The 24,769-nt window shown below is 34.8% G+C and overlaps 1 protein-coding gene across 2 annotated transcripts in view; it reads left to right on the forward strand.

Moving 5' to 3' along the window:
* LOC148271522 (uncharacterized) overlaps positions 1 to 24,769 on the forward strand; it is a 256,041-nt gene that overhangs the window by 228,744 nt on the left and 2,528 nt on the right. For both annotated transcript variants that reach the window (XM_088241288.1, XM_088241289.1), the window contains 6 exons: positions 5,377 to 5,569; positions 14,670 to 19,273; positions 20,545 to 20,793; positions 21,703 to 22,149; positions 22,739 to 23,043; positions 24,298 to 24,460. In XM_088241288.1, coding sequence (XP_088097414.1) covers positions 5,377 to 5,569; positions 14,670 to 19,273; positions 20,545 to 20,793; positions 21,703 to 22,149; positions 22,739 to 23,043; positions 24,298 to 24,460 — 5,961 coding nt within the window. The remainder of the gene's footprint in view (positions 1 to 5,376; positions 5,570 to 14,669; positions 19,274 to 20,544; positions 20,794 to 21,702; positions 22,150 to 22,738; positions 23,044 to 24,297; positions 24,461 to 24,769) is intronic.

Below are 24,769 nucleotides of genomic sequence, written 5' to 3' on the forward strand. Positions count from 1 at the left end.
TTTTTTTTTTTTTTTTTTATTTATTTAATTTTACAATACGCCCAAGGGGCATTTACAAAAAATATACAGTTAAGTACAAACATAGTGCGTAAAAATTTAAAAGATAAACAATGCTTTTTTGTATACATTTAGAAACAATAAGAAGCATACTGCCATGCAAAATAAAAAGTGAAACTTTACATAGTAAAAAAGAAAAAAAATATTTTAGATGGATATAATAAAAGTAATTGAAATAAAAAGCTAATTGTAAATAACTTCTAAAGAATTCAAACAAAAAAATATACACATTTTCATATACTTATAAGTATAAAAAAAAAATGGTATCAACAATTTTTTGTTAAAAACAGATAATGAAAATTAGTTAACAGTAAGTATATATGTGAAAATAATATAATATACGGTACACAAAAATATTTGATAAATTAATATCAGAAAGAGATAAGATAATAATAATACACATCAAAAACAGAGAAAGAATTGTATGAAAAAGAAAGTTTTATTACGACATTAATAATTTGTTTCAAAAATAAAAATTGATAATTGTCGTATTAAAAATGTCTATTTCACAAGTAAATTTGTTGGCTAAGGAACTATATAAAGAATTATATAAGATATGAGAAAAAAAAGAGCTCTTAAGAAGGTTAACGGATCCGGAAATAGATTGGAGAAGTGGAGGAGAAGGATTTTCATAATATAGTTGACCAATTCAACATTTTGATATTATAATAAAATAAATATATAAATTAAAGGAACATAAACTTATTACACACTGACAAATGTTTTATTTTACAGTGTTTCAAAAAGTTTTTTTTGAAGTCACAAAATTTTTAATTAAAAATATCTAAATGGGGACAAAGTCAATTAAATTTGGAGCAGCTACGATAAATAAACGAGTTTTGAACATAATTTTTTTTGGGCAATAAATTATTCAAAAAATGAACTTTTCGTGTTGACTTTACGGGACAATTGATTGAAATACGCTCCAAGAGATATAGACTAGGGATGAAATTGTTTAAATTTTGAAGAGGAAAGACAGATCAGAAATGCTTCTACGTTTAGTTAGGGAAGTTAAACCATCAATGTTATCTGCATTATCTGCACTGTAGAACCTACATTTATAAGTTTTAGAAAAGTTCATTCTGGCAAGGTGTTTTTTCAATCTGCAGTGGCCTATAAGGACTCTAGTGATAATCCTCACTTGATTTCAGCTAAGCTTTATTAGGTCAGTGGTAAAACTTTGCGAGTACCCTTGTATCAGTTACTTCGCACGGTGCTGACCGGGTATTTTTTGGCAGAGCATTACACACTGCTTCCTGGCCCATGACCTAAGCTCGTTACGAGGAGTACATTTAGACAACCTACAGTAGGGTTCAGGGCCTATTGAGGCTGTCTCGGCTCCCAGACTTATAAAACAGTACATATAAACATATGTGTAAAAAAATGTTTAAAAATAACTGTATTTCAAATTATCTCGTCTTTTGCTTGATGTAACACGACGTTACAACACCGTTTTCTGAGTGATCCAGCGGAGTATCACAGGATCACAGCGCACAAGAAAACACTTTGTGTATCTAACAATTAGGCGTGCGTGCACGGTCAGTTTAGTTTGGTTTAGTACATTATTACATTGGATCCATTGAATATAGTATATAAAAGGCAATGTTCATGTGTGTGTCCTTGATGGACTGAATAACTACTGGACCGATTTACGTGCGGTTTTCAGCGAAATGTAGATCTTTTCTTTCGCACATTTACAGCTCTTAAAATGGTTATTTTTTTTACAAGCGCAAATGTTTTTTTCGTCGTTTAAAAAAATGGAAGGATGTTAATTTTTTTAGGGCAAAAAAGTTTTTTTTTTGTGTACAAACAACTTTCGTTTTTTATGGATCCCAATCGATTTTTTTCTTTAAAATCTGTATAACCTTTACCCATTTCTTCTTTTTTTAATGGTTTTTTTATATACATAAACATATGTGTAAAAAAATGTTTAAAAATAACTGTATTTATAATTATCTCGTCTTTTGCTTTAACGCGACGTTACAACACCGTTTGCAGAGTGATTTTTTAGCACAGTATTTTAATTTTAAGAGTTATCGAAGCTCCATATAAAATAATCCAGCGGAGTATCACAGGTTCGTGGAGGCCAGTTAACAGGACCCTTTCTGAAAATAATGTTGACGTTAGTCTCAACACGCAGTAAATTCGTGGTTTTACGATTAGTCATATGCGTTTAGCGAACTAAAAACTGACTTTTTCAGTCAATTTCTACAATTTTCAAGCGTTGTTCGAGTGTAAGGCGCTCTATTATAAATTTGAGTATAATAATAGAGCACGACAAGACAGAGACAGTATTACCAATCAAAAGTTCTATCACGACAAAAAAACACCGGCCAAAGCAAAGATTAATATCTAATGGACTAATGATTTATATTAAGTATCTACCCAATGATTAATATTTAACGCTCAAACGAGGTGAAACGAACTGTACTCGTAGTAATTATGTATTAAAAATAATGTCGATAATTATGCAGGTATTACGGCTATTACTTTTTATTATTCAATCAAATAAAACTTATGTATTTGGGTATTAATAAATTGAGTTTCTCTATTGATCTATGTGTAAATATGTAACTTTTTTTCTGACAATATTATTGTTTTTTAGTCGAAGACCTCAATAAAGAGAAACACTAATGAAGAATGAGAAAAATCTATTTAATTTCATTGTAATTTTCAGAACTCAAAAGTCATTCGCTGATCGTTACAAGCCAAGCCACATTAAAATTATTTTTAATAAGTTGAATTCCCTTGACCGTCTAAAATTTCAATGCAATAGTAATATTTATTTTTTTACTTTACTACTTTATGCAACAAAAAAGTCAGTAAATAGTTTTTTTAGTATGCCCCGTAAAAAAATACTTATTGGGTTTCTGATTATTGATTCAATTATTATTTATTTATTTACTTATTTATTAACGGACATTGTCCATGTATACAATTTATAAGGTTTAAATATTACAATAAAAAAATAGTTTAAAACATTTTTAAAAAAAAGAAGAATTGATAAACATAATGGACATCGAGACAAGATCTGGACTATTTATTTAGTGCTCGTTTAAATCGTTATAACCTTAAACCAAAAAAGTCCAGATCTTGGCTTGAGTTAACAATACGACAAAGACGGGTCATTGGAGAATTAAGGCCATAGTTTGTTCTATTATTTACCTACCTCTCAGTAAAATTTTAACACTGGTTTATAAAATAACATATTACAACAGGGATTAATAACGTTTTAGTGAAGGTAATTTATTTATTTATTTTACAGAAACAAACTGTCGACAATGATATAATAACATCAACAAAGATACGGTTTAAAGACAGACCAGCGAAGTTTCCAAATAAAAATTATACATATTAAATTGTGGTACAACAAAAGGGTGTGTTTGAGTGTATTAGTATGAGAGTAAGTGTAGAGGTGTGTTTGTGTGTATTTGTGTGGGATTAAGTGTTCTGGAGTGTGTAAGTGTGCGCATCATTATATAGTAAGTGGGATCGTATCGCAGCCAGAAAGAATGAGTCTTAATTTATTTTTTAATAAATTAAGAGGCGTGTTAAATATATCAATTCATGGAAAATAAGGTAATATAGAAGTCTAGGCATCTACAGGGTTTATATCCTGTCATTGCCTGATTTAAGTGGCCACTATACACACTGTGTAACATTCACCATTCCACCCATCTTTGAACATTTATATCCCTTCAATTCTTTCATCTGTTGGTGTTTGTGAAGTTACATGAATTTCACTCGCATAAATACAGGTTTCAGCTTTTTAACTTCACTGAACATCAACAGATGAAAGAATTGAAGGGACATAGATGTTCAAATATGGGCGGAATAGTGAATGTTATACAGTGTGTAAAGTGGCCACTTAAACCGGCCAATGACAGATCATAAGCCCTGTAGGTGCTCCAGACTTCTATATTACCTTATCTAAAACGTTCTTCATTTCTTTTGAAATATGTTAATAAAAGGAGATTACAAAAAGAAACATCGTTCTCTTTTTGAAATAAATAATACGAAACAAATGCTGATTTATTTAAATAATGTTACAGTACTGATATTTAGTGTTAAAGAAATATATTATGATAACAGCCAAAGACTGACGTACACGAAAAATAAAATAAACACTCTTAAGAACCATGTAAATCATAAATAGCTCAAATTAAATTCATGTTTTGACAGTTAGTTGACATTTAGAAACTCACTACCTTGTCTATGGATCAGTTTTGTGTTCGATTAGTCAGAGAGTCTATGGTTGAGGCTATTTCTTTAACCGATTTGCTAATAGAGCAGAAAACGTGCCAATTATGTACGTGAGGCCATTGCATTCACGACCTTGTCGAGACCACAAGACGCGCGTCATGTCTCATGTCCCGCCATGTTATACCTGGTCGTTCGTACTGTAGACAAACCTTTACTAATTACACAATACCTATACTATGTAATTAAATAACAGCTTTAGTATGTTACTTCAGACAATTCTTCACTTATACATTTAGTTAAAAAATATCATTCAAACTTTTAAGAAATGAGGAATTTCAGTGGTTTATTTAAAAGGCAATGTTCGTATATGTGACTTCGATCCGCTGAATAACTACTGGACCGATTTACGTGCGGTTTTCAGCGAAATATAGATCTCTGTCACGAGCATATTTATAGCTATTAAAATCTTCAATTTTTAAGTAGAAAAAAGTTAGGAGCGTAAATGTTTTTTTTATCCATCGCCAGGGTTGCATTCGACGAGAATGCATGTAATAAAAAAATGTGAAGATGTTATTTTTTAGTCTATAAAAAAATATTTTTTTAATGTTTACAAACGACATTCGTTTTTTATGGATCCCAATCAGATTATTTCCTTAAATTCCTTATAATTTCCGAATAAATAATAAATTATGTCGGACGAGTGTTACGTCGATGGTAGGTTGAAGAGACTGCACTTGAACTACACGCTGGAGCTGAGCGAACTGCACTGATCTTGTTGGGCTGGCTAACTGAACGAGCTGACTGACGTTGGCTGCATCCTCTGGTCTCTTTATAGACGACGTTCCTTTGTAGTTCATTTTTTCATGGTAGGGACGATGTGAACGTACTGCAGAACAATGCTCCCGGTTTAGCGTGCAATACTATAAGAGTTGCATCATACGAATGTATTGGATTCGATAGAAAATGATGACATTGCATCTTCGGTCATTTGTCTACTTCAGGTGAACTAATTTAACACGTGTGTGTCATTGATTATGGACAATGGACCCTACACCCTTTCCAAGAAGAATGTTACATTTTCAACAAAATTAAAAGTTGTGTTTTTTTTATTTACAGTTCCGAAGGCTTTAGAAGGCGAGTTCCGTATCGACAATGGAGATTGGAGTGACAGTCTCATGGACCCAGGGTCAGAAGATTTCAAGAAACTGTCTCAATCTCTTGAGGAATCTATCAAAGAGAGCCTTTTTGCAGACTCTGAGACCCTCAACTATGGCAGAAATGACATATCTGTAAAGATTATTAGCTTCCAGTAAGTTCCACAATTTGTAATATATATTTTTTTTTACTGTAAACTAAAAATTAACCCGAAGTCAGAAATGTGACTTGGGCCGCGATTATATATAACGGCTATCTTTATCGGTACATACCGACAACTATTTATATCTACTTCGGTATGTTCTACTGACTTGTCATCTCGGCATCATATGATCGAATCCAACCAATGAATGACCCCAAAAATTTAGTCCGCGTTCCTTACTTTATTAAAATTTAAAATAGTTCTCATTTATATTTAATAGGCATCTATGATAAAAACAAAACTATTATAAACTCCAATAAATCCCAATTCAAGCAAAAAACGCTAGCTTAAACATGATTTTTATGACTTTTGACAATTACCAAGACGGTATGCTTAACTTCCGTAATATTTTTTTTTATATATATTTTTTTTTAGTATATAGTTTAAATATAAGTGTGTCGTATGCAAAAATAAAATCCACAAATGAAACACTACTGCCGCTTGAAGATTCATATAGCATGATTTTTATGACTTTTTGACAATTACCAAGACGGTATGCTTAACTTTCGTAATAAACAAATAGTAATTTTTTTTTTTTAATATATATAAATAAAAAGTGTGTCGTATGCAAAAAAATCAAATCCACAAATGAAACGCTACTGCCGTTTGAAAATTCATTTTCATGTTCATGTTCATTTTAAGACTGGAAGATTGATCGCTTCACTTTCACGTAAAAGATGATTCAACTATGCTGTACTAATGTAGTGCCCTATGCTCCACGTGCGGGAAGGGGTATTACGATAATATTATTTATAGTTGAGTTATTTTTAAAATACGTAGGTACTGTGTGAAAAGGGATATTTTAAAAATTTATCATTGAACTAAATAGTTCACATTAGCGAATTTTTTGTTTTATTACGTTACGTTGACTTCTTCTTTTTTTTCCAATACTTTGATCCTATACACAGCAAGATTACATAAAAATCTTTAAATGTCCCTATAAATATAATATAAACAAGGAGCAAGCTAATGATATAATGATCTCAGCAAAATTTTCGGACGAGGTTTTCCCAGAGCACGAATTATACTCAAAACCCGAATTTTGCTCAGAGACATCTCTCTCCTTTATCGCACCGAGAGTGTTCAATATTTTGGAAGAGCGTAGTAAGCTCCCAAGGACAAAAGCTATTTTTAAGAGAGGAGTTAAGGACTGGATTTTCCTTAGTGGGAGGGATTTGAGTGGGAAACTCCTTGATGATTTTCCGAATGTTCGAGTTAACTATTTACCATATTCTTTATTCAGATAACCAACAGCTATAGTTATCTTATCTATAAAACAAACAATGTCAATTATTTTTTTGATGATGTATTTTGTTGCCCTTTAAAAATAAGGAACATTTTTATGTTTCTTTATATTTTTTTATTTACTTTTTTAATTACTATAAAATAATAACGTACCTTCTAATATTTTAGAGGTTTTTTTCTCTTTTTTATATTATACAAAAACAATATACTTTTCTATTTATTATAGAATGGTATAATATATATATATGGAATCAGCTTATGATCCCGTGGCTATTGTCTCGGACTTACGGCTCAAAGGTCCGTGGTTCGAATCCCACTCTACCCCAAATTGATTCCCATTTTCTAATAGTGAGTTATTTACAACTCGTTGAAAATGGTTCTCAAAATTAAATATTTAGGTAAATCATAAGAACACAAATATTTCTTTTACAAAAATAAATAAATATATACATTGAAATATATATATGCATATTTGAAAATCTTAATGTAAAATCCATAAAACAACTTTATGTAAAAGCTTTGTTACTAATCGCACGTAAACATTATTCTCTACCTTCCGTTACAAACACAAGAGTTACTAGATACTCACTCCACCCTGATGCTGCAAAAAAAATAAAAAATAAATACAACCTTTGGTCAAATAGGATTGGCCTACTACTCGGTTAAAGTGTACAATCTACTTCTATTATCCATAAGGACAATTAGTAAGTTCTCACAATATAAAATTGCTATTAAGAAATGGATAATGGAGGTGGGTTGCGCACGGATCGATGAGTGGATCAAGCCAAATAGGTAGGATGTGTGCACTGTGTGTGAAATTTGTTTTATTGGTCTGTATAAATTGGTTATGTTTTTTTATGATTATTTAAGCTTTTTATTGTTTATTATGTTAATGATAATTAGGTTGATTAGATTAATTGCGTTTTTTTATTATTATTACTACATTAACTTTGTTAAATAGCTAATTTTAGGCATGTTTCATTCTGTAAAATGTTTCCTCGGCACGGGACACCCCAGTGAGGTAAATAAATAAATATCCTTTAAATAGGAGCAAACAATTCATAAACATTTTTTGAATACCCGCGAACAGGCCATGCCTTTGTGGGAATTTTCGTTTACAATTCTTACTGTTAATTTGTATTTATTTCATTGCTATGTCATAATTCGGCCTCGTGGTGCAATGGTCGGCGCGTTTGCCTACCATGCGAGAGGTCTCGGGTTCGATTCCCGACATTGTTGATATTAAATATTTATTTTAAAAAGGTGTTTTTACATTAGAATATTTCATAGTCCCTGGACTGGTAACTGAAGCGTAAGACTGATCAACTTACTTTCACGTAAAAAAAAGATCAAGCTACACTGCAATTGGTGTACCAATGCAGTGCCCTATGCACCATTATGTGCGGAATGGGGATGATAATGATGATATCATAATTCTTTTTTATTAATATTCGGTTTTACCTCTTATGTAAATTGTAAAAAAAAAACTAAAAAAAAAAAATAAAGAAATATGCCATATATTTGTTTTCGTATTATAATTGTTGTGTTTTTGATCCTATAAAATATTTGTGATGATTAACTCATGTGTCTGTGTCAACTAATTTCTCGTCCCAAATCAACACAGGACTTTGAGTTTCATGGAGTTGGTATTTTTGTCTCAAATAATGTGTAATAAACTGCCTTTAAGTAAATAAATAAATGAGTGTCAAACAAATAAACTAACAATCACGCCGTTTCCACATAAGTAGAGATGATAGAACGCCATACCACTCTGTCGTTACGTACATGCCTTGCTTCCTCTACATTCACACATCTTCGCATGCACGCACGCCGATTATTAAGTCTTTTGACGTGTCCATCTTATCAAGTGAACGTAGTAATGCAGAAAGCAGCCAGTCCACAATTTCGGGAAAATGAGATATTAATGTTATCGGGTGCAGTAAGGTCGATTCTATGTTCTGCTAAAAACGGCCAGACCGCTTTCATATAAAAAACTGTATTAATCACCTCTGGAAAAGGCGTCGATCACAAAAACGGCATTTCTCCATTTGCAGAAAACACCCACAGTACTAGAAAATCTACACGAATTAAAAAATCATCTAAACTGGTCAAGTACATAATTATATTTTTGTTTGAAATGTAAAAAAAAAAAAATATATTTCTTGTTTATCATTTGTTAAAAATCAAAAACATTTCAAATGTTGTGGAGATTTGTTTATTCACTTTTTTCACAAAGGTGCTATTATCTCAGATTCACGTTTCTACAGCTGGCTGCTTTCAGCATAACTACGTTCAATTCTAAGTAACTTAAATGATTGTAATTAATAGGGCTGTATGTTCCGCTGTACCCGCGTAGTTTTCTTATCATACATAAGGTAGGTCTGATTGTTTTTTTTTGTCATAATAAAGTGTCCTTTATACAATCTGGATACGGTCATTGTCAAGGCGCAACACAATGCAAAGTCCTGTTTCTGGCAATCCCGAAAATCCTGAGATTAGCCGAGTACAATCTAGGGTTTTTTGGGGCTTGAAAACGGCTGGGATCTTGGGGCCAGTAGTGGCCGTGTTTTAAAAATATCCGTTGAATATTTTCAATCCTTTCAATGTATGTTATGTATTTTGGACTCCACACAACTGTTTCAAACTCCAAATTACTGCGTACAAAGATTTGTTTATAGCACTTGACCGTCTAAGCAGACACTTTTCTACGTTAATATTTGTTTTTTTCTCCATACCTGTCATAAGCAACTTACGAAAGTATAATTGAACGTAGTTATGTAGAAAGCAGCCAGTCCACAATTTCGAAAAAATGAGGCATTGATGTTATCGGGTGCAGTAAGGTCGATTCTATGTTCTGCTAAAAACAGCCAGACCGCTTTCATATAAAAAAACTGTATTAATCACCTCCGAAAAAAGGTGTCGATCACAAAAACGGCATTTCTCACTTTGCAGAAAACACCCACAAAACTAGAAAAATCTTATAGTACTTTAAAAATCTTTTAAACTGGTCAAATACACAATAAGATTCTTGTTTGTAATATATAAAAAAAAACTTATGTATTCATTGTTTATCGTCTGTTAAAGTCAAAAACATTCAAGATATTGTGTAGTTTTTATAATTCACTCTTTTCACAAAATGCCTATTATCTAAGTTTCACTTTTCTATGACTGGCTGCTTTCTGTATAACTACGTTCAAGTATACGTTAGATTTGGTCGTGCTGTGTCTTTCTCGATCTTCTCGTTTTCTGCATCCATCAAAATTCGCATTGTAAATCCTTTTAGGCTTTGTTTTGCCATCCATTTGAACTAGTCCAAACCAACGCAGCACTCTTTTGTTGCTTTTTTCGATAATGCTTGCCTCAGCCTCACATAACGCACGAATCTCGTCATTCTTACACGTGTCGTATATAGTTTTACCACACATTCGCCTGAGAGACAGCATTTAGCCTACTCTATGCTACTATTATGCCAAGATCTAATCATTATTTTGAGTAAAAATCTACGAGATAATCTTGTTGAATCTTTCCCGCTAAAATACAGTTACAATATGGCGTCAGCATTGTCTTCGGCGTAGTTTTGCCTATAAATCCACGCAATTCCTGGTTCTCACAGTTTATTATTGTATGATAATATTATGGAAAAATATTTTTTCTTAGCGTTCCTGTATATTTTTACAATAATATAACCTTGAACTTTGTATTTATAATAATTTCGTGCTTAAAAATAAAAACATGAAGTTAAAATCTTCTTCTTCTTTGGCCTTGTTTTCTCCATTGCTGGATAAAGGCCTCTTTCAAACTTTTCCATTTTTTTCAATCCTCGGCTTTTTTCATCAAACTTCTACCGGCTATTGAAACAATGGCGTCAGCCCATTTTTTAAGCCTAAGTTTTATAAGTTCTTCTTTAAGAGTTTAAATATAGATTGGCTTTATGATATAAAAGTTATAAAATAACAACATTAGATTTACGTAACTTTACACATTTATATGTTATATTATATTTAAACCTACCTACATAATAAATACCGTCCGCCTCGTGGTCTAATAGTTAGCGCGGTTGATTGCTATGCAAATTCGAATCCAAATGGTTGATATATTATTTTTAATAATCACAGATCACAGTCACTGGACTGTACCTGAAGCGTAAGACTGATAATCTAACCTTAACGTAATGAAAATAATGATTTAGATGCTATCATTGATACGTATTAGATTCGGAAAGGGGAACGACTCACAGCTGTCTCATTTTGTTGATTTTTTAAACATTGATTAATAAATTAATGAAACACTTATCTCTTCTTTTTAAAAACTTGTTCAGATCAGGTTTTGTAAATCTACGACTTATTTATCACTAAGCCTCTGGACTGCCGTAATATAATTTGCTTTCGAATAAATTTTGCACCAAAGACATTGTTTGTAAGACTTAAGCTAGGGTTTCCTAGGACAGCGGTGCCCGTATTTTAACGGCCGTAGTGAACGGTGATGCGGTAGACAGCCGTCGTAACGTCGACTAGAGAGTGGTTTCCTAGGGAAACGGTGTTATATGGTGTTGATAACACCGTTTTCCTAGGAAACCACACTCTAGTCACCGTTACGACGGTTATCCACCGCATCACTGTTCACTACGGCCGTTAAAACACGGGCACCGCTGTCCTAGGAAACCCTAGCTTTACTCTACCCGCCATCTTTGTGCGTAAACATGTTTAGGCTTGTATGTTGTAGATCGTGTTCAAATTTCCAATTTGAAATGTAATCGTTAAAAATCACGTTCCGTAATTTGCATACAAATCAATAGTTAAAAAAGATTCGTTTAGGTCGTAATTTCAAACTTGTTTGTTTGTGCGTATTATGATAATTAATTCAGTAACTTTTTTCATAGACAAAATTATCATCGCCACACCCCTTCCTTTTTTAAACTTTTTTTTTAACAATGTTTGAGTATGTCCAAATGCTTGCAGACTGGCTGGATTTTCTCCCTAAGGAGTTGTTCATATTTAAATTTATTTCAACAGAGAGGGAAAATGTTTTTGAGAAGGGAACATGGAAGTATAGGCATTTACAGGGCTTATGACCTGGCATTGGCTGGTTTAAGTGGCCACTTTACACACTGTGTAACATTCACCATTCTGCCCATGTTTGAACATCCACATTTTCTCAACTCTTCCATCTGTTGACTTTTGTGAAGTAAAAGAGCTGAAACCTTTATCACGTGGGTGAGATTCATTTAGCTGAACCAAATCACCTAGACAACGCCTGAAAACAATTTTCCAGTTTTTATACTTCTTCTTTTACCAGGTAGTAATTCAACAATGTTTGAGTATGTCCAAATGCTTGCAGACTGGCTGGATTTTCTCCCTAGGGAGTTGTTCATATTTAAATTTATTTCAACAGAGAGGGAATTAAAACTCCCAGTGCAATTTTACGGATAATTTTTACCGTCTCAATTTTCGTCAAGCATTTTATGTCTGATTCGTAAGTTTTTTCATACAGGGTCAGTCGTAGGGGTCAGGTAGGGAAATTTGTTTGTTAGTTTAATTATTTTATTTGGTTTACGAATGCATTGCCCCATGCGCCACTGGGTGCGGAATGGGACATATGCTGATGATGAATTTCGGAAAAAAACTGTACGATGCGTTCACTGACGTCACAAGTACCCAAATCAAACCGTGCAGTGTGAAAATTGACTTGCATGATATTGGTACGCCTGTCGTCCAATATTCCGCCGAATTGTATCAGTCAATTTGCATCTTACGGATTATTCATACATATTTCGTTCTCTCGTGATTGAAATAAGGAAAAAACGAAATAGACAGCTGTGCCGAAAACTATGAACGCAAATTCAAATTTGAATATCAAACTTATTATTTTATTCAAATGAACGAATTTTGTTATTTCGGATGCCCGGTGTTGTCAATACAAAACGGCGAGCGACTCTAAAACTGGTTTAAGATAAAGTACCTAGGTATCTTGTTCATCATCTCTATTCTCTAACCATGCTGAGAATATGCAGTACCATGGAATAAACTCTCTTAAAAATCGAAGAATAATGTTAGACCAGTTATTTTTATTCAAATTAATAAATAAGAAAATTGATTCTCCTAATCTACTTGAAAGACTTCTATTCCGTATGCCATCTAGACTGACAAGACAGAATTTTCTATTTTACGCAGAAAACGCATCAACAAACTATTTTAAACAATCTACAATACCTAGAATATGCTACCAATATAACAATATATTTACCGAGGCTGATATTTTTTGTGACAATGTATGTAAATTTAGGTCAAAAATTATAGAAATTTTGAGAGAAGCAGATATTTAACTTAATTATTATATATACATTTTTTTTTATTTCGTTTCTTTTACATTTATTATATTGAAAATAATTTAAATTATTGTATTAAGTGTAAAATGTTTTTTTTTGTGTGTGCATGAGTGTCGTACACTAATATACAAAAAAATTGGCAATATTTGTGTACATACTGTTTGTTTACCTAATAAGATAAATAAATAAATCATCAACAATCCGTATTCGCACCTTGTCGTCTATGCTGAACGTTTCGCAACCGTAGGAAACGCTTTTATAGAGCATATGTAGTACTTATAGGTAAATGAATACAAACGTCACACAAATACAATTACTAAACTTATTTTTTTATATATTATGTGTCATTATATTTACACTGGATTTTTTTAATTGGCTTTAGTATTGTTAAGATTTTTATAATTATTTTGTTTATGTAATAGCTGTAAAAATCCCAAATAAAATAAAATAAATAAATAAATATGCGCCATAAAAGCGTTCTCTATGGCCGCGAGAGCGTTTAGCAGCCCAGCGGTGCTATTCTGAATCTTCTCGCGGGGGTAAAAAACATAATAATTTAGCGTTTTTTTTTCACGCCACAACACTTTGCTTCATATATGGCCATACTGATGATTAAATGTCATATTACCTAAAATAAATACGAACACTTGAAACAAAACACGATGATTTTCGTTCAGAATATTATTGCGGCCTTAAGCATTGCCTAAAAGCCTTAATTAATTTGAATTGACGAAACCGTATATTTTTTTTTCCGTTTATCAAACCGTTTTATACTGACGAAATGTCAAAAGCGATGTTTTATGCATTGATCCACAGTTACATCGTAAAAAAATATTTTTTAAAAAGTAAAATTTGACTAAATATCTACACTATACTATAAAGAGAGGAGGGGGTAAAGAGGATAGGAAAAATGAAGGAAAAAGGAAAAACTAAAATATTCAGCAAGTGACATTTCATACGTGATTCGAATGTAAATAAAGAAGGGGTCTCGTCGTCTCTGACATTAGTGGGTAGATTATCACAAAATTGAGCAGCTTCTACTGTGAAAGAGAAGGCAAAAAATAGAGCGGTGAATGGGTATTGAAAGGGTTCTCTCGTTACTAGAACGAAGAGTTAGACCATGCTGTGTGATAATATAACCATAATCAAACCCCTCACCAAGCTCTCTCCTATAACCTCTTCTGTATAAAGACAAATTTTAAGTTATATATATTTGTTTAAATTACGCACTCATTTATTCACATACGCACACACACACACACACACACACACTCATATGAATACAAACAACGTCGCACACATACAATTACGTAAAAATTCCAGTGAATAATTATTGTATGAAAATAGTTATATATAGATGAACAAATAATGCTTACTTAAAAGTAAGTTTTGAGTTAAACGATTAGGTAGGTACACATTTAAAAATAAATCGCGGAAAAGGTATATTATCATGTAATAAATATTGTTTTAATTTTTTTACAGACCGGGTTCTATTGTTGTCAAGTACCGCATCGGATGGACAGAGAAACCCGACAGCGTCAACAAACCAGATCCATTTACGGAATCCAACCTGAAGATGAAGCTGACAAGATATCTCCAACTCTATTCTGGATACATCTCAGATCACAGGATCTCCATGAACTCGTTGACCACTTCCAAAATCCTTGACAAGTGTCTGATCAACAACTTTGAATGCCAACACACCTGCGAGTTCGACCGAACAATTATGGATTTTGTCTGCAAATGTCCAGACTATCTGAAACTAGAAGCTGGCGGAAAGATTTGTATCACGGAATCAGAGCACGATGTGCCAGTTGAAGAAGGTGGATCTTTGAGAGCATCCACGAAATCACAATCAGAGAACGAACCAGTGGAACCCGCCTCGGAACCGGCTTCAGAACCAGCTTCGGAACCGGCTTCAGAACCGGCTTCGGAACCAGCTTCAGAACCAACATCAGAACCTACGTCAAAATCCTTTAATGAACCATCTTCAGAGCCGTCTTCTGAACCTTCATCAGAACCCACATCTGAACCATCATCAGAACCCACATCGGAGCCATCGTCAGAACCCACATCTGAGCCCACGTCGGAGCCAAACTTCCAACTAGAAACTAAGAAAAACGTCCATCACAATATACCAATTGTACCGCTGGTGGAGCCAGCTACAGAACCGACCTCTGAACCAACATCAGAACCAACTTCCGAGCCAGCTGCAGAGCCAACATCTGAACCAGCTGCAGAGCCAACATCTGAACCAGCTGCAGAGCCGAAATCTGAACCAGCCGCAGAACCAACATCTGAACCAATTTCAGATCCAAAATCCGAACCATCTGCGGAACCAACATCTGAACCTTCTATAGAACCATCTGCAGAACCAAAATCAGAACCTACCTCTGAACCTAAATCAGAACCAACCTTAGAATTCACTACTGAGCCAAAATCGGAACCTTCCGCTATACCCATAGCTGAGCCAACATCAGAGCCATCAGCTGAACCGACCGCTGAACCTGGAGCTGAGCCCACATCTGAACCATCGGCCGAACCAAATAGTGTAGCTGATATCAAAACCACTACTGAAACTACATCGGATAGGTCTCCCAAATCTTCAATATTGCCCGTTGAAAATGATTTTCAGACAGAAACGACGATAAGAACAGTAGAAACATCTGACAAAGAGATGATAACGAACATGCCAATAGATTTGCCAACAGTTCGACCACTTTCAAACCATTCTACGCATGAGCCGTTAGCAGAACCCACATCTGAACCAGCAGCTGAACCAGCGGCTGAACCAGCGGCTGAACCAGCGGCTGAACCAGCGGCTGAACCAGCGGCTGAACCAGCGGCTGAACCAGCGGCTGAACCAGCGGCTGAACCAGCGGCTGAACCAGCGGCTGAACCAGCGGCTGAACCAGCGGCTGAACCAGCGGCTGAACCAGCAGCTGAACCGTCAACAGAATCGACAGCTGAACCAGTTTCTGAACCAGTTTCTGAACCAACATCTGAAACCTCATCAAAAAATAAATCTGAACCGTCGTCCAAACCTTCAGCAGAACCTACATCTGAACCTTCAGCGGAGCCATCGACAGAACCCATAGTTGATAGTGAGAAATCTGATTCACACAAAAACTCTTCTTCAATACTTAATCTAGAATCCACAAAAATTAACTCGACTCTAATGGGAGAAATGAAAATGAATGATACTAAAAAAACTTTGGAAGATTCAACACAACCTGCTCCGAATGAAGTAATAATAGCACTACCAGAAGATGACTTTAATGCTACCGTGTCTAAAGACAGTCATGATGCCCATTCACAAGGCAGGTTCTTTAATGAAGACACATCGCCAATCCATGATAACCCAGCACTAGTCGATTTTAATCAAGCTGAAGAGATTTTACCAGAAGCAGTGTTTCCAACATCCACTGATGAGATGCTGATCAATGAAAATGAAACACCTGACAATAATGACAGTGCCAATCAATCAAGCAAAGATGAAATAAAAGGTGATGAAGTTTTGCTTAAGCATGAAACAAATGGAACTTCTAAAGTAAATATTATCATAACAAAGCCTGCACCAGTATGGGAACCGTCAGAAACTGACAGTGAAAACAAACCAATTTCAAACAATAGAGTGATCTTCTCAACTGTTCCAGTAAATTATTCAACTGATTCAAATAAAATGAATTTGGAGCAAAACTTAACATCTCCCACAATATTAGCTCTTCCGGAAAACAACATCTTTTCTGTAAACACTCATGTAGAGGAAGAGGGTAAAGGTAATGAAGAACATGATAAATTCGCGGCGAAATCGGTTGATTCTAATAAAATGAGTGATACAATGGGAAAGTCGTATGTCAATACGGCAGAGATATTAAATGAATTCCCATCAAATAATGACGATGATTGGCTTGATCAACCAACTACACAACATATTGGTTCATCGAATGTAGAAGATAATGATATTTTGACTACGACATTCCGCGGTGTAAATAAGGTTTCGGATAGTGTAGAAGTACACAATTTCGAAACATCTACCAATACCCTGCAAACAAAACCTTATGAAGTAAGTGAAACAATACACGAGAGTCCAATATATACAACGCAAAATACTCCTTTTATATCAGGAATCGCCAAAAATAATAATGATCTCAAAGCCAAGCCAGATGGTAATGTGTACATAGTAACAACAACATCAAAAAATGTCAATGATACAGAAGCGGCTGAAGATAAAAATATGAAAACAATGATGAATAACGAGCACAAACCAATGATTATTCCAATTCATGAAGTATCTGGATTTAACAAAACAATGGAAGAAAAATTGACGGCCTCGATTAGCAATATTTCTGAATCAACTTCTGGAGAAAATACCTTTTCTGTAACTGATATGAGTCCATTTTTACCAGACACTGAAAATAATTTCACACTTGTAAATATTTTGCATCAAGGACATGATATTGATCCACTTAATACAAATGAGACTGATAAAATATTTGATTTGGAACATGCAAATGATGATGACAAAATGAAAACTGTTGATTCAGAAGCCAAAACAACTTCGAGTGAAATGCCAATTGTCATGGATTCTTTGAAAAAGAATTATCCGAGATTAGATAATGATGAGGCTAATCAAAATAATCCTAAAGATGAATCAACAGATTTAAGTGAAATGGTTCCAATGACTACACAAAATGTTATTGAAGATGCAGAAGGCTTGGGAGTGGTGCCTTTGAACACAGAGCGAACCAAAGACTTAGATTTGACTGACAAAATAATATCTCCAGATGTTCACAATGTAACTTATGCAAATGAGCAACATAACTCTGAAGGTAAAACCGAAACCAATAAAGATGACATTATTTCACCCAGAGTAAATTTTGATGAAAATGACACTGAAGACTTATTCGCATCTTCTACAGAGGAAAACTTATCTCAGCTTAATCATACTCGCGTGGTATTAAATACTACATCAATTCTCAAAATTGAAATGGATAACACGGCAGAGAAAACACTGGAGAAAGAGGTTATTGAAAACTCAACACACAGTGGAAGCACAATGAGTCCAGAAAATTTAGACAAGAGTACATCAATGCCATTGACTAAAAATGAATCACATGAAACAACTACAAAACTGGTTGATATTGTAATGATGACAACCACACCGAGTGCTCTTATTTCTGAAAATGGCAGTAAAGCAAGCAATGATTCAACAGAGACAGTCGAATCACAAGATGTAACAACAATTCACAATCAAAATCCTATGACAACTCCACTTACTGCTGCAGAAATAAAGACTATCGAAGTATTTCATGCAGTAAAAAATGAAAGTCATGTAGAATCAGATGCTGCAAGAACAACGGAAAGTATTCAGCCAGTATTTACAACAATGGCATCTGAGGATATAAAAAATATGGAGTCCAATGATCTTGATATAACTGATGTAACATCGAGAGTTTCCGATGATTTTAATAACATAAGTGATAACGAAGCTGATTCCAAAGAAGGTGATGGGGCACTTGGAGTGATTCCTTTAACAAAACCATTGAAAAAATTAGATAAGAAACGCGATAAAGATAAAGACTCCCTAAATTACTATCAGAAATTGGATAAATTTGAACTGGCATCAAAAGCAGATGGCATATCTGACATAAACGATAAATTGATAGGACAGGCCGATCTAAGTAACGAGAGCGAAGTCAGCAGCCAAGAAACCACTACCGCGGTTCATTTTTTAGCAATTAGCCCCCTGAAGAATCAATCCGATTCCAAAGAGGGGGCAAACCTTCAACTAACACCAGCTGAATCTCACTTTAATAGCCATAGTGAGACACACTACTCGAAGTGTGCATCGGGACAGTTCCAATGTTTGAACGGAACATCGATAAGAGATGGTAGTTTTTGTGTGGCATTGTCAGATAGATGCGATTCTAATAGAGATTGTACTGACGGTTCAGATGAAGAAGGCTGTGAAGAAAATGGATGTCCAGGAAGCTTCCGTTGCAATAATGGAAACTGTCTCAAGAGGCATCTCGTTTGCAATGGTATTTCAGACTGCAGCGATAGAAGCGATGAACTAAATTGCGGTAAGTCCCCCCTCATAATTTTAAAATATCTGAAATTGATTTCTAATATTACAACAGATTGCGAAAATATGAGTCTTGAGATTATGTTTGTAATCTATAGGAGCAATGACTATGCCGATTTGTGGTAATCTTACATAATTTTTTACTCAATGCGTTTCTGTCATATTTCATAAAAGTGTTTATTAGAATTAACATTTCTTCATTATTGTTTCATTTACTGATTTAAATATTCAACCGAAGTAAGTTTTTTTTGTTACACAAGTAACATCACACTAGAAGATGTGAATTATGAATTTATATATGAATTGTATGATAGATAAAATAAACATGAATGCAAGAAAATCTCTCCGACAAGTTGATAAAAAACGTATATGACCTAAAAACACCAGCAATCTTACATTATTATGTAAAATTGTATTGCCGTAATGTAATAAGCAGTAATGTATCTTCAATGAAATACAAAGATTAAGAAATAAACTTAAGAACATTACCAAAATAAAAGTAAAATTATACAAAAGATGATCTAGGTCAAGAATAATAATTGCAAAACCCTTTTCTTAGTGATATGGATGCTTCTCGCAGTGTCTGGATAACTTGTTATGCTGTCTACACTTAATGTGAGATAGAGGGTTATTCTATTGCCTCTATTGAAGGAGAAAAAATGATCATCTCTGAATATACACAGATCACTTGGTTATGAATGTATAATTACTGCATTATCATGACGGTAATGCCAAATTTCAGGTGGCCAATATAAATGTCGCCAATATAATGCCTGCATAACATTTATTCTCGTCTACGGATGCGAATTGTGGCACCTCACTAGGGCCCAAAACAGGAAAATATCGAATTTGGAGAATAGGTGTCTGAGAAGAATCTTAGGTGTGTGGTTGTTTGATTTTGTGAGGAATTATGAAATAAGAGAACGGACGCATCAAACTACATTGACAACTGTCATCAAGCTGAGGTAATATGGTTGGCTGGGCCATGTACTGTGGATGCTTTCTTAGAGCCTTAACTGCACTCATCCACTTTACATGACATCAGGTTCTCAAAGTCCTTGACGTCTGCTACTGACTGTTCATCGGCAGCTAATGTCAAAACTTCGGGACAAACCTGACTTAGGAGTATACATAAGAGCCGGCAGCTGACAGAGATGCCTGGCAGCTCTTTATGGACACCATATGCTCCCACTAACATGGAATGATGACGAAGATAAAATTTGATTTGAAAACTCTGATATTTAAATGCCATTTTGATTTTTGTTCTAGACTCTTGGGAGTGCAGTTTTGACGAAGTCTCTTGCGGTGGCACTTCCAAGCGCTGCATCCCCCTTCCCTGGAGATGCGACGGTCGCGTCCACTGCCCCTCTGGCTCTGACGAGGCAGGCTGCCAGCCGATGGACACGGAGTGCTCTGACAGCCAATTCCACTGCACCGAGTCTAGGATGTGTATTCCTAAGGGATGGAGGTGTGATGGAGAAGTAGACTGCGCAGGGGGTGATGATGAGAAATTATGTGGTTAGTGATTTGATTCATTTCTTTCATTCTGTATTCAGGCAGATAAAAAACATGATCACGTACGTGAAATAAGATCACAACACAAGATTGGTATTTTTGACACAAGGTAAAAAACCTGAAAAAATAAATCAAGTGGAGATAACTCCACTTTGTAGTGTGGTAATGTGTTTAATATATTTTTTAATGTATTCTTCATTTATTTTGATGAACAGCTTTAAAAAAACTGGATGGTTAGTTTATACCTCTGTGTGTTATATGAGAATGATTCAAACCTATCCTTGTAGGCATTTATCTTTATATATATAATTCTTTTGTACGTCACTAAACTCCTAAACGGTTTGACTGATTTTGATGAAATTTTTTGTCTGCGTCCCTGGATGGTTAAGATTTACAATTGGACCTGGTGGTGGGGCTGCAATTTGTAACAAACAATCAACTCAACGCACGATAAAGATGAGGACTCTTAAAAAAATATTGAAATGTCAAACTCAATGTAGTCACTCTATAGTAGTTTATCAAAAATTTGAATATCGAAAAAACGTTTTCTGAACCAGCTAATAGCAGGCAAGCCAAGGTTCAGGCAGGACAACGTATGTCAGGTCCGCTAGTAACTTATAAAATTAAACATGTAAATTTTAATTTTGCTGGCCTCAAAACTATCAGTTATTGGCTTAATAAAAAAGAATTTTAATTATGGTTCTACACTGCAGTATTTCATTATTCCTAGAGTGGCACTTTAGAGGAAATCCAGCCTGTCTACAAACATTTTAACATACACAAAGCTTTGTTGTTGACAAAGTAAATGCTTTAAATATTAGTGATATAAAGTATTTTGTTTCTCATTACCTCTAAAATTGTTATGTAAATATATGAATGTCATTTTGTTAATGTTTCGTTTTTATATTTTAGATTGCGCTGTCGACCAATTCAAGTGTAAGATCGGAGGTGGCTGCATTGCCAAATCTCAAGTTTGCGATGGAGAGCAACAGTGTGCTGATCTTTCTGACGAGTGGGACTGTATATCTATCTCCAACATAACACACCATGGAGGAATCAACACAACTCTGCTCAGCGATAAAACAGCCAATAGCTTAATGCGAATCAGGAAAAATGGAGAAAGCTGGCTGTCAGTCTGTGCCAGCAACTGGACGGATGGGTTTTCGGAGAGAGTTTGTCAGAACTTAGGCTACTCCGGAGCTGTTCAAACTGAGAAAATAAAGGCTGACAATAGTGATAGATATTTGAGGTTAAGTTCTGATGATAGTGCACTAGGATTGGACAATATATTGCTCAATGTTGAAGCAGTGGATAAATGTGATGAAGACATGATTGTATCAGTGCATTGCCAAGAATTTTGTAAGTACACATTATTAATTTACGTAGGATCATAGAATTAAGTCTTAATTGTATGCGTAGGATACTATTTATTTTGTATTATCTGAGTCCGAGCGTATGGGAGTATTTCTGAGTGTGAAATAGATCCTGAACCCAGGACGAGTGTTTTCAACTAGATGGCTGCTCTCAGGTAAACATCCTGAATGGGAAAATCAAGTGGAGATAAGTCCGCCTCATTGTGCGGTGTTTGGCGTGTTCGACTGTCATTCTTGAGGTCCTGAGTTTGATTCCTGACAGGGTGGACAAGAACTATTGATTTAAAGGTTGTTTAATCTGGATGATGCCGTGCTTCTTGCTAGCAGCAAAGAAGACCTGCAATTCTCGGTAACAAAAGTCTACGATGTATGCAAGAAGAGCGATTTGCTTATGAATGTTGATAAATCAAAAGTGATGGTTTTTGAAAGGGATGAAAATATAACTAAATGTGAGATCAGTGTGAACGGAGATATTCTGAATCAGGTAGAAGAATTTGTGTACCTGGGAAGTATGTTTACTAGTTATAAAACACACATTCTTAGCTTTATGATAACAACTCCTTTTTCTATTCTAGCTTGCGGTTCTAACTCACACACTGACGCTGCTTCTGCCCGCATCGTGGGCGGAACTCGCTCCAGCACAGCACAGTGGCCCAGCGTGGCGCTTCTGCACAACAAGCGTCTGCACTCACGATGCACCGCAAGCATAATCTCCCCGCTGTGGCTTCTGGCCAGCCGGGCTTGCGTCCTCGGGGACATGGAGATGGACGAAAGGGTCCAGGAGGAGAGGAAGATGGACTGGGCGGCCCTTGTTGGCATCACGGAATTCAACAGCTCTGATAGCGGAGTAGATGTGAAGAAGATTGTTCCATTCAGCGGGGTGAGCAAGTCATTTAATGGAGTGTCCAATTGAACCTATGGTTTTGCAAATTGTTCAGTTCTTGCCCAATGGGACATAATTAAATACACATTACTTTTGTGGGTACTTTTGTGGCAGCCCCTGTGGTGTAGTGATCAAGTCGCTTGACTCACACACTAAAGGTTCCGGATTCGATTACCGGTTAGAACACAAAAATTAAATGTGATATTTCTCAAGCCTGGGTGTTTTGTGCCATAATTCACCACAATTGTAATTGGGCCTCCTGGCCTGTTGTGATCCAAAATAAATAAATAATAATAATTGCCTTCCATGCTTTCATTCTCAAAGAGACATACACCATGATCAGACATTATTCTAGGCAGAAATATACCAAGTGTATCATGTAATATTATATTATATCACAGATGATGACAAAAAAATGCATTAATTTATGTATTGTTTCATTTGTAAACACAATCAAATTTATGGAATAAGTAGATAACAAGTTATATTTTTAGGCACACTTTTCAAAATTTTGACAGCTTCCAGCAGTGTCATTTCTATGGTAACAGGTTACACAGTGTGCATAATAAAAAATACAAAAAAATATACGTATTCACAATAAATATGAACAAAAGAAATATGTATATCTCTTTCTTACATGAATGATTGTATATTGTCACTTAGCTACCAAAACGGCGTAAGTCACATTTGTTTTTTTGACAGGACGACGAAAAAACTGTTTATTTTATTGAAACCTCAACTAAATGACGCCTTTAAATGTATTCAAATGAGATGTTAATCCATAAATCGTCACCTATTAAAAACTGAAGTCTAATATTCTTCTTTAATTCAATTCTTCTCCAAAAAAAACATGCTGTATTTTATACTTTTAAAAAAAATGCTGTCTACCTCAGAACATGTATTTACTTTATCTAGTGAGAATAGACAGTGCCCAAAATGTTTGCTTATACTTTCATTTTACTTTAATTTTGCTTATTTGTATATTTTTTACCTTCTTTACTGTTTTGCAAACAGATCATAATAATACTATGCTTTACAATAAACGCCGATTTATTCAGCACTGAACTGAATAAAATAAGCCGTTTTTTCATCGTCCTGTAAAAAGGACAAAAATGATGCAATATTTGCTGTTTCTAATATGCAAGCTAGTATTAGCATACCGCAAATATATATTGTTTTTAAATCGAACCGTATTTACTCGCAAATTGAATATACTGTTATTACATTTTGATAAATTGAATTATTTTTCAGGCGAAGTTTAACCAAGTGATGTACAACGGGGACATTGTGGCTGTGCAGTTGGCAACTCCCTTACAACTTAGTTCTACAGCTGAAGTTGTATGCATCGCATCAGAGCCAATTCAGTCAAGACAACTATGTGTTACTGCTGGATGGGGTGTACACTTGACTAATGGTAAGAAAATACAACTGGTATAGATTCTATTCTATTATTGTATGTAGAAGTCAGTGTTTAATTATCTCCTGACGCCACTGCGACCAGAGGGGTCCCAGTAAGTTAGTTCTCGCCCTCCAACCTTCTAGCTCTACAGAGTGAAAGGAGGGCGAGTGTTCTCATATTGCTAAATCTCCTTCTCCAAGACCAAGTTCTTAAAGTAGGGCGGACTATTAGGTAGAGGGAAAGTGCTCTTACATCTTCAGGTTTAACCTTAAAGTAATAACACGCCCCTGGCTAAAGTCGCCCATACGGAGAAAACCCATCCTA

Source organism: Micrasema longulum, unplaced genomic scaffold (assembly GCF_059751315.1).
Source record: "Micrasema longulum isolate JH-2025_06_02 unplaced genomic scaffold, ASM5975131v1 h1tg002825l, whole genome shotgun sequence".
Classification (NCBI taxonomy): Eukaryota; Metazoa; Arthropoda; class Insecta; order Trichoptera; family Brachycentridae; genus Micrasema; species Micrasema longulum.